Source organism: Salvelinus sp. IW2-2015, linkage group LG17, assembly GCF_002910315.2.
Source record: "Salvelinus sp. IW2-2015 linkage group LG17, ASM291031v2, whole genome shotgun sequence".
NCBI lineage: Eukaryota > Metazoa > Chordata > Actinopteri > Salmoniformes > Salmonidae > Salvelinus > Salvelinus sp. IW2-2015.
Genome location: NC_036857.1, coordinates 14,451,812 through 14,461,822, shown reverse-complemented (window position 1 = coordinate 14,461,822; position 10,011 = coordinate 14,451,812). Strand labels below are relative to the sequence as shown.

Below are 10,011 nucleotides of genomic sequence, written 5' to 3'. Positions count from 1 at the left end.
GTGGTCGTTTCCACAAACTGTTTGCGTGCAAAATAGCACCCTATTCCCTAAATACTGCAGTATATAGGGAGTAGTGTGTCATTACTGTTCCAGTTTGTGTGTTGTGTGTGAGGTTGTTGTCCTGCTGGTAGTTGGTAGTGGTTCTGGTGCTCAAAGAGGAATCCTAGGAGATTCTGGTCTTCCTATATCCTTGGCATTAGAATGTGCTGCTTGGGTTGATTTCCAATTCCAGACGTGTGTGTGTGTGCATGTGACAGTGGTTCTGTGTGGCAGTTTGTGAGGGATTGTGTGTATGTACAGTATGTATGTAGCAGTGTGTTGGTGTAGCCAAGATGTTTGTGTCTACGTTTTGTGACAGTACTGTAGCTTATGTGGCAGTGTGTTGGTGAGGCAGTATGTGTGTGTGTGTGTGTGTGTGTGTGTGTGTGTNGTGTGTGTGTGTGTGTGTGTGTGTGTGTGTGTGTGTGTGTGTGTGTGTGTGTGTGTGTGTGTGTGTGTGTGTGTGTGTGTGAACGTCTGTGCTCTCTCTGATCCATCACTCATTGCCTGCATCCACTCTCTCCTCCGTTGCCGTCGGAGGCTCCTGAGAGCGGTGCATGCAGTGGCCCAGTGAATGGCGTGTGGCCGAGCGGGAGGGCCGGGCGAAGCAGGATGTAAGAGACTGGGAGTTGCAATCACACGCTGCATCCTGGGACAGGGAGGAGACATTAAATAGTTATGTTATAATGCAATCCAATGAAAGACAGAGCTGCTCAAATAATCTGCTTGGATATGATGTCCTGTATGTGTGTATGTGTGTTTGTGCGTGCATGTGTGTACCCCTGTCTCTGTGTGAGTATCTGTCCCTGTCTCTGTGTGTGAGTGAGTATGTGTGAGACCTACCTCCATGCTGGAGCTCAAGGTCAGGTCCCTGGCAGTGAGATCGTTAGCAGTGGCCCCCAACTCCTCCCTGGGCATCTGTCTCATGAACCTCTTGTTGACGATCTTGGTGACGCTGTCGTTCCCCACCAGCGAAACCCCGGAAAGGCACTCAGGCTTGGGCTCATCCATGGCCCCCACCTCCCTCTGCCCCCTCTCCCCTCCCCCGGGCATGGTCGTTCCGGTCCGGCCGCACACGTTCCTGAAAAACTCCTGGAAGGGGCCGTATTTCTGGGCTCCGGTGTCTGGTCCAGGGCCAGAGGGCTTCCCTGCTGCCTGGCGGGCTGGGCTGGCCCCTGGCTCACTCTTCCACAGGGACTCCACGCTGCCTGAGTGCTCCACCACACTGAACAGGCTGGACAGGCCATCGTTGAGGCCGCTGAGCACGGGGCTGTCCCTGGTGGTGGTGGAACGGGCCCAGGCCGAGCCGCTGGAGGTCGAGGACCGCTGGTGGAGGTTCCACAGGCTGCGGTCTCTGGAAGAAGCCGAGGACAATCCTCCTCCGTCCAGCTTGGAGGAGGAGGCGGAAATGCGTCGCTGTAGCTTGGGGGAGCCGAACTTGGGTGAGCAGCAAGGCCTGTCGATGCGGCTGTGCACCTTATCCAGTGATGAGGAGATGTGGCGCGAGCGGGCCGAGGCCAGCGACGACGAGGGCCGGAGGGACCAGGAGGATTTGGTGTGGAAGCTCCCCACCCCCCGAGACCCGAGCCCATCCGTCTGCAGCCCCACGCTCACAAACTGGACCGTCTGGGTGGAGCGGCTAGACACCCCCACCGTCTGGCTGCTCACGTCCTTGCTGCACTTCCTCTCCAGAGAGCTGGAGCGGATGGCCTGGCGCACGCAGTTGGTCATCTCCTTCATGTCATCCGAGAGGTTGGCAGAGATCTCCAGGCCGTGGAAGGGCGCCACCCCCGCGCCACCGCTGCTGTTCTCCAGAAGGTCCCTGTGCTGCTTGGACAGAGAGCTCAACCACTGGTCATAGGACGAAGAGGAGGAGGCAGAGGAGGAGGAGGGAGGTTGGCCCCCCAGGGCCACAGCATCTGAGGGAGTTGAAGCCCGAGACAGGTGGCCTTGCTGGGCTTGAGGTTTGTCCTGCTTCTCCTTGGCCAGCCGGCTCTCCATACGTCGCATGGTAGGGGGGCTGTAGTAGATGCGGATGCCGGTCTTGTCGGGGGCCGTGTAGCTCCTCTGGATGCTCTCCAGGTCCAGGAAACTGCTGGGGGAGCTGGGGCAGTCCCACGTCTTGAAGGGGGCATCACCCTGCTCCATCAGAGCCATCTCATTGGTCAGGTACTTCCAGTTCTTCCTGGTGAGGTCACCCGGGTCTGTGTGGGTTAGAAGGGAAGGGGCCTGGGTGCTCGGCTGGTCCTTCTCTCCCTCCTCATTGGCTGTACCGTTGACCTCCTGACCCGGAAGGAAAGGACAGGCCTCCAGCAGACCCTCCAACATGGACGGGATGGACTTGGTACTGATAGAAGAAAAATTATATCACTAAACATGATCGTTTTATTTTTCAGCTATGACTATACATTTTTCATGATCTTTGAAAAAGAGCTTTTTGCACATTAAATACATATGTTACCTTGATAAATTGGTTCCATTTGTAACAACGTCCAGTGCAGTTTTTGTTTCAGGGGTGGTTTTGTAGTGCAGAGACTGTGAGGGAGAAAACAAGGAGACATTTTTTGTTTCCTGTCCAGCCAGTCCGGTAGTTTTATAGGCAATGTTTAATGGAGGACATGAGGATGTGGCCATCATCTAGGAGTTACAGTATTTATCCCTGACAAAGGCCTTGCTGTCCCTGTAATGACGCTGACTCAGGAGCTTTCAGCTCACAGGGAGATGAGCTCACACACACACATAAAAACACATATTTCCTCTCAGGGGGAAAGAGGAGAGGGGAGGGAGAGAGGGTAGGGGAGAGAGGAGGGGAGGGAGAGGAGAGGGGAGGGAGAGAGGGTAGGGAGAGAGGAGGGGAGGAGAGGAAGAGGGGAGGGAGAGAGGGAGGGGAGAGAGGAGGGGAGGGAAGAGGAGGGGGAGGGGAGAGGGGAGGAAAGAGGAGAGGGAGGGGAGAGAGGGAGGGGAGAGAGGAGGGGAGGGAAGAGGAGAGGGGAGGGAGAGAGTAGGGGAGAGAGGAGGGGAGGGAGAGAGGGGAGGGGAGAGAGGAGGGGAGGAAAGAGGAGAGGGGAGGGAGAGAGGGAGGAAGAGGAGAGGGGAGGGAGAGAGGGGAGGGAGAGAGGGAGGGGAGGGAAGAGGAGAGGGGAGGGAGAGAGGGGGTAGGGGGAGGAGGAGGGAGAGAGAGAGAGGGAGGGGAGGGGAGGGGGAGAGAGGAGGAGGGAAGAGGGGAGAGGGGGGGGAGAGGGGGAGGAAAGAGGAGAGGGGAGGGAGAGAGGGAGGGAGAGGAGGAGGGAGGGAGAGGGAGGGAGGGAAGAGGGAGGGAGAGAGAGGGGGAGAGGAGGAGAGGAGGGGGGGAGGGAGAGAGGTAGGAGGAGAGAGGAGGGGAGGGGGGAGGGAGGAGGGGTAGGGGAGAGAGGAGGGGGAGGGTAGGGGAGAGAGGAGGGAGGAAAGGGAGGAGAGGGGAGGGAGAGAGAGGGGAGGGGGGGGAGGGAGGAGGGGAGGGGAGGAAAGAGGAGGGGGAGAGAGGGGAGGGGGAGAGAGGGGGAGGAGAAGAGGAGAGGGGAGGGAGGAGAGGAGGGGAGAGAGGAGTGGAGGAAGAGAGAGGGAGAGAGGAAGGAGGGAAGGGGAGAGGGGAGGGAGAGAGGGGAGGGGAGAGAAGGAGGGTAGGGAAGAGGAGAGGGGAGGGAGAGAGGAGGGGAGGGAAGAGAAGAGGGGAGGGAGAGAGGGTAGGGGAGAGGGAGGGGAGGGAAGAGGAGAGGGAGAGAGGGGAGGGAGAGGGAGGGGAGGGAAGAGGAAAGGGGAGGGAGAGGGGTAGGGGAGAGAGGAGGGAGAGGGAGAGGAGAGGGGGGGAGAGGGGAGGGGAGAGAGGAGGGGAGGGAAGAAAGGAGAGGGAGGGAGAGAGGAGGGGAGGAGGAGGGGAGGGAAGAGGAGAGGGGAGGGAGGAGGGAGGGAAGAGGAGAGGGAGGGAGGAGGGAGGAAGAGGGAGAGGGGAGGGAGAGAGGGGGAGGAAGAGGAGAGGGGAGGAGAGAGGAGGGGAGGGAGGAGAGGAGGGGAGGGGAGGAAGAGGAGAGGGAGGAAGAGGAGAGGGGGGAAGAGGAGAGGGGGAGGGAGAGAGGGAGGGGAGAGAGGAGGGGGGAGGAAGGGGAGAGAGGAGGGAGGAAAGGAGAGGGGAGGGAGAGAGGGAGGGGAGAGAGGAGGTAGGGAGAGGAGAGGGAGGGAGAGAGGAGGGGAGGGAGAGGAGAGGGGAGGGGAGAGGGTAGGGGAGAGAGGAGGGAGGGAAGAGGAAGAGGGGAGGGAGAGAGGGAGGGAGAGAGGAGGGAGGGGAAGAGGAAAGGGAGGAGAGAGGGTAGGGGAGAGAGGAGGGGAGGGAAGAGGAGAGGGGAGGGAGGAGGGGAGGGAGAGAGGAGGGAGGAAGAGGAAAGGGGAGGGAGAGAGGGTAGGGAGAGAGGAGGGGAGGGAGAAGAAGAGAGGGAGAGAGGGGAGAGAGGAGGGGGAAGGGAAGGGGAGGGAGGAGGGGAGGGAAGAGGAGACGGAGAAGAGGAGGGAGGGAAGAGGAGAGGGAGGGAGAGAGGGGAGGGAAGAGGGAGAGGAGGGGGGAGAGAGGGAGGGAGAGAGAGGGGAGGGAAGAGGAGAGGGGAGGGAGAGAGGGAGGAGAGAGAGGAGGGGAGGGGAAGAGGGGGGGGAGAGAGGGTAGGGGAGAGGGAGGTAGGGAAGAGGAGAGGGGAGGGAGAGAGGGAGGGAAGAGGAGAGGGGGGAAGAGGAGGGGAAGGAGGAGAGGGGAGGGGAAGAGGAGGGGAGGAGGGAGAGAGGGAGGGGAGAGAGGAGGTAGGAAGAGGAGAGGGGAGGGAGAGAGGGTAGGGAGAGAGGAGGGTAGGGAAGAGGAGAGGGAGGGAGAGAGGGTGGGAGAGGAGGGTAGGGGAAGAGGAGAGGGAGGAGAGAGGTAGGGGAGAGAGGAGGGAGGAGAGAGGGGAGGGGAGGGAGAAGGGTAGGGAAGAGGGGAGGGAGAGAGGGTAGGGGAGAGGAGGAGGGGAGGGAGAGGGGAGGGAGAGAGGAGCGAGGGGAGAGGCAAGGGGAGGGAGAGGGAGGAGAGAGAGAGGAGGGAGTGAAGGAGGAGAGAGGGAGGTAGGGAAGAGGAGAGGGGGGGGAGAGGGTGGGGAGAGGAGGGTAGGGAAGAGGAGAGGGGGGAGAGAGGGAGGGGAGAGAGGAGGGAGGGAAGAGGAGAGGGGAGGGAGAGAGGGTAGGGGAGAGAGGAGGGTAGGGGAGAGGAGGGAGGGAGAGGAAGGATGGGTGGTTCAAATGAATCCTACAGTACATGACTGCTGTATTTTGATGCACAATGCAAATGTGACTGACTGACAAGAGAAGCAACAGTTGGGCTACGACAGATAGGAGAAAAGAGTAGCGAGAGAAAGAGGCGTCTGTCTGAAATAATGACATGTCCTCTTGTGTGCTTGGCCTCAGTGCTATGTTCCAGTGCCGTTTTCTGACACAATAAGTATTGGAGTGCGAGAGACCTATTTTCCAAGACCCCAGTCAGTTTCGGGACAGACTGGATGACAGCCAGACAGACACAGGTAATGAGGGTGTCTGGTAGAAGAGCAGTCAAGACTATACCACACACACACACACACACACACACACACACACACACACACACACACACACACACACACACACACACACACACACACACACACACACACACACACACACACACACACACACACCACACACACACACACACACACACACACACACACACAACACGGGGCCCAGTTCGTGCCACAAACACGACCACACACACACACACACACACACACACACCCTCCAGTGTGGTCTGGCCATGCAGCAGACACACTCATGTTCAGCAGCATGTTGTCTCTCCCTGCATTCCTCTACTGGCCAGTTATCCCTAACCCCTCTATGGAAAACACTAAACCACTATTCCCAGAGTACAGTAATGCATACACGCCAACAATGTCCTACCAGTGACATTAACCTTCCTTTCCACCCCAACAAAAGACCACACAGAGAAAAAAAATAGCCAAAGATGACGAGGAGAAAGGAGGACAATTAGGATAGTCACTAGACGCTACAAGGGTAGTTAGTGTCACTCTCAGTACTCACTACATGGCTAAGCTATAATACTAGACCATGCTATAATAGAATAGAGTGTAGAGCAGAATATAAGCTTATCAGGACTGAGGTGGCAATAATCCAGTTACCATCTTGCACTGTAGCCTCTGCTCCCACTGGCCCCTCTCCTGACTGAAATGCTCTAGGAGCTCCAGCTTCTCGCGGTTCCAGTTCCTCTCGCCCATCTGCAGCTGCTTGGTCAGGTCCATGACGGCTGCATATGAGTCGGCCAGGAGGTGCTGGTGCTCCTCACGCTCCCTCTTCAGTGCCACCTTCAGGTCGGGAGGTCCTTGGAGGTCCTTCTCCCCCCCGGCCAGGGCAGCCATGCCCACCTTGCTCTCCAGCTGGGGGGGAGGGTGACAGAGAGAGGGTTGGTGAAGTTGGTGAGGCTGGTGATTATGTGACACTATGGGGGATGTTGTGCTTGTTCCATGCATGTTTGAGCAGCTAAATTACATGTATATGTGATGACGTAATACCAAAAGTAATGAATACCCAAATGCTCAACAAACACATCCTACTCTCTTTATGATTAACACACCAGATACATTTATTTTATTTTCCTTTCTTTGTTTCCATCTCTGAAAACACTAACATTTTTATCTGAAGATCTAAACAGACTATTAGCTTTTAAGTATTCCTCCCTCTATAAAACGAGACATGGAGCGAGGCACTTAATGAGAAAGCCTATAAATAAAGAACAGCAGCAGATACCTYTTGTGTGTGTGTTACTTTTAAGTCATCCTTCCCTTGTTTCTAAGATTGATGAGTTTACAGGTTCTCTTCCGTCACATTAAAAGACAACAGCTAAAGACGCCCGCTACGTTTCTCCCATCCTCTCCCTCCTCTCCTCTCCTCTCCTTCCTCTCCCTCCTCTCCAATTGCCCCATTAGAATGAATCAAGCAGTGCTTCAAAGCTGAGGCGATTGCTCTTTATTTCTTTTACGAGTCTGTCTCGTTTTTTTTCTCGTATTTGAAGTCACAGCTTTCGGGGGAGAGAGCCCCATCAATCGCCATGGTGCCTGAGGATGACTGCAGGTTTCTGCCTTTTATGGTGCTAATGGAGGAGTCTGGGTGGTCTTTCGGACGACTATGCCATTCTTCTCCGACGGCGACGGAAGCGTTGATCTCGTCTGATGATGAATATCCATAATGAGTTATATTGGTGAGGCGTTGCGGGGCTGTGACTTAATGGTTGTCTGCAGGTTTACAGCACAGAGAAAGACATTTGCTCTGAACGCTCCCAATTCACCCCAGATTCCCCCCAAAACCACTGAAGACAGACATGAGTCCCAAATGGCACTATGTTTTAGTACACTACTTTTGACCAGGGCCCACATAGGCCTCTGCACTATACAGCGAATAGGGTGCCATTTGTGACACAGCCTTCCTTGGAGAACTGTCTGTTGGCATCTGTAGGCATTAGGCCATAAGCCTGGTTCCACAGTGCAACAGCTGCTGGTGCCATGCCACATTGCCAGGATGCTATCCTACTTCTGTGATTGGCTGAGCAGAGCAGGAAGAGATTGGACCCAGCTTTGCCATCCAGTTCTTTCCTGGGCACCAGCCCACTGGGTTTACACAATACAAGGGCACAGTAACGGCATAGTTTATAGGGGTGAAGGGGTAAAGGGAGAATAGTAACATTGTGTGTGTGTGTGATGTGTGCGCGCGCATGCGTGTGTGCGTGCATACTCCGGTGCATGCATGACTCTCAGGGTGGGGCAGCAGATGATGAATGAGTTTCTTAAAAATAAGAAAAGCAAAATGAATCAAGCTCTGATTATGCCATAAAGGTTAGTCAGTAAATCTGATCTAATAAAATAAATGCAATGAATTTGGGGAATGGGCAAGCTGTTATCTTTTTTGATGGAGGTGGCTGTTATGGTGACCGTATTACTGCCACACCGGCAATCACGAGTCATGACCACAGTCAAATTCCACATGACCATTTAGTCATGATAACTAGGCTTCTCAAAGCTCTGATGCTGCTGCTGGTCATTAGTAGCCTACCAAACATGCTAACTGCCTGGTACTCAGCACTCTATTGTCCCTCTAATCACTCTGACATCAATGCAAATATAATCGAATATCTAATCAAACACTTCATCAGAGCCCATGAGCTCATGTTGAGCAACATTTCTATAGGCTATGCAATTGCGTAAGAAAACAGAGGGATGGCCTCTATTAAAAAGAGGAGGATTCCATCAGCTTTCTATAGGCTAGGCCTACTATATTTATTTCTCAACTTTCCTAATTTCAAGCACATTGCTTCTCTTTACAACAGGAGTATAGCCTACCTGGCTGGCATGAAAATAAACCACAGGGAAAAGCATCCCTCCATTCGCTATTTTAGCGCATAGAACATGTATTTTTTCCCCTGCCCATTGTTTCGAGACAGGTGCAGACAATGGTCTATTCTAAATCCAAACAAATTTCACAGAATTATTAGTATATGTAATGTAAAGACAAGATTCAATCAAGAAAAACAATATTAGCCTATGACTTGTGAATTATATATTATCACTTGTGCATTGCTGCCAGCTTTTATGCTATAAGGCAAGAAACAGCGCATACCTTTTTATAGTCGCACATCTAATGTAGCTTAGCCCATAGGCCTATATGTTTTGATAAGGTTTTGTATCTCAACTAACGTGGCCAAATAACTTCTTAAAATTAAGCACATTAATCTGCTTTACAAGCGTGTAGAGCCTAACTGGCATACAGTGTATTCTGTACCCTCCAAACTCGTCATTCCGAGACCCTGGGTCTCGACCCCGCCCTGTGACACTGGGTCCTGGACTTCCTGACGGGCCGCCCCCAGGTGGTGAGGGTAGGTAACAACATCTCCACCCCGCTGATCCTCAACACTGGGCGCCACAAGGGTGCGTTCTGAGCCTCTCCTGTACTCCCTGTTCACCCACGACTGCGTGGCCATGCACGCCTCCAACTCAATCACAAGTTTGCGGATGACACTACAGTGGTAGGCTTGATTACCAACAACGACGAGACGGCCTACAGGGAGGAGGTGAGGGCCCTCGGAGTGTGGTGTCAGGAAAATAACCTCACACTCAACGTCAACAAAACAAACAAAGGAGATGATTGTGGACTTCAGGAAACACAGAGGGAGCACCCCCTATCCACATCGACGCAGGTCAGTAGTAGTGGAGAAGTGGAAAGTTTTAAGTTCCTCGGTGTTACACATCACGACAAACTGAATTGGTCCACCCACACAGACAGCGTTGTGAAGAAGGCGCAGCAGCGCCTCTTCAACCTCAGGAGGCTGAAGAAATTCGGCTTGTCACCAAAAGCACTCACAAACTTCTACAGATGCACAATCGAAAGCATCCTGTCGGGCTGTATCCCCCGCCTACTGGCAACTGCTCCGCCCACAACCGTAAGGGCTCTCCAGAGGGTAGTGAGGTCTGCAGAACGCATCACCAGGGGCAAACTACCTGCCCTCCAGGACACCTACACCACCCGATGTCACAGGAAGGCCATAAAGATCATCAAGGACAACAACCACCCAAGCCACTGCCTGTTCACCCCGCTATCATCCAGAAAGCGAGGTCAGTACAGGTGCATCAAAGCAGGGACCGAGAGACTGAAAAACAGCTTCTATCTCAAGCCATCAGACTGTTAAACAGCCACCACTAACATTTAGCGGCCGCTGCCAACATACTGACTCAACTCCAGCCACTTTAAAAATGGGAATTGATGGAAAATTATGTTAAAAATGTACCACTAGCCACTTTAAACAATGCCACTTAATACAATGTTTACATACCCTACATACCCATCTCATATGTATATACTGTACTCTATATCATTTACTGCATC

At 54.0% G+C, this 10,011-nt stretch overlaps 1 protein-coding gene across 4 annotated transcripts in view; it reads right to left on the bottom strand.

Annotated features, from left to right (window-relative positions):
- Positions 1 to 436: 436 nt before the first annotated feature.
- mtcl2 (microtubule crosslinking factor 2) overlaps positions 437 to 10,011 on the bottom strand; it is a 73,083-nt gene continuing 63,508 nt past the window's right edge. For all 4 annotated transcript variants that reach the window (XM_024005767.2, XM_024005770.2, XM_024005769.2 and 1 more), the window contains exons 11-14: positions 6,261 to 6,515; positions 2,501 to 2,574; positions 883 to 2,386; positions 437 to 688 (exon numbers count right to left, since the gene is read on the bottom strand). In XM_024005767.2, the coding sequence (XP_023861535.1) occupies positions 536 to 688; positions 883 to 2,386; positions 2,501 to 2,574; positions 6,261 to 6,515 (1,986 nt within the window). In that variant the 3' untranslated portion in view covers positions 437 to 535. The remainder of the gene's footprint in view (positions 689 to 882; positions 2,387 to 2,500; positions 2,575 to 6,260; positions 6,516 to 10,011) is intronic.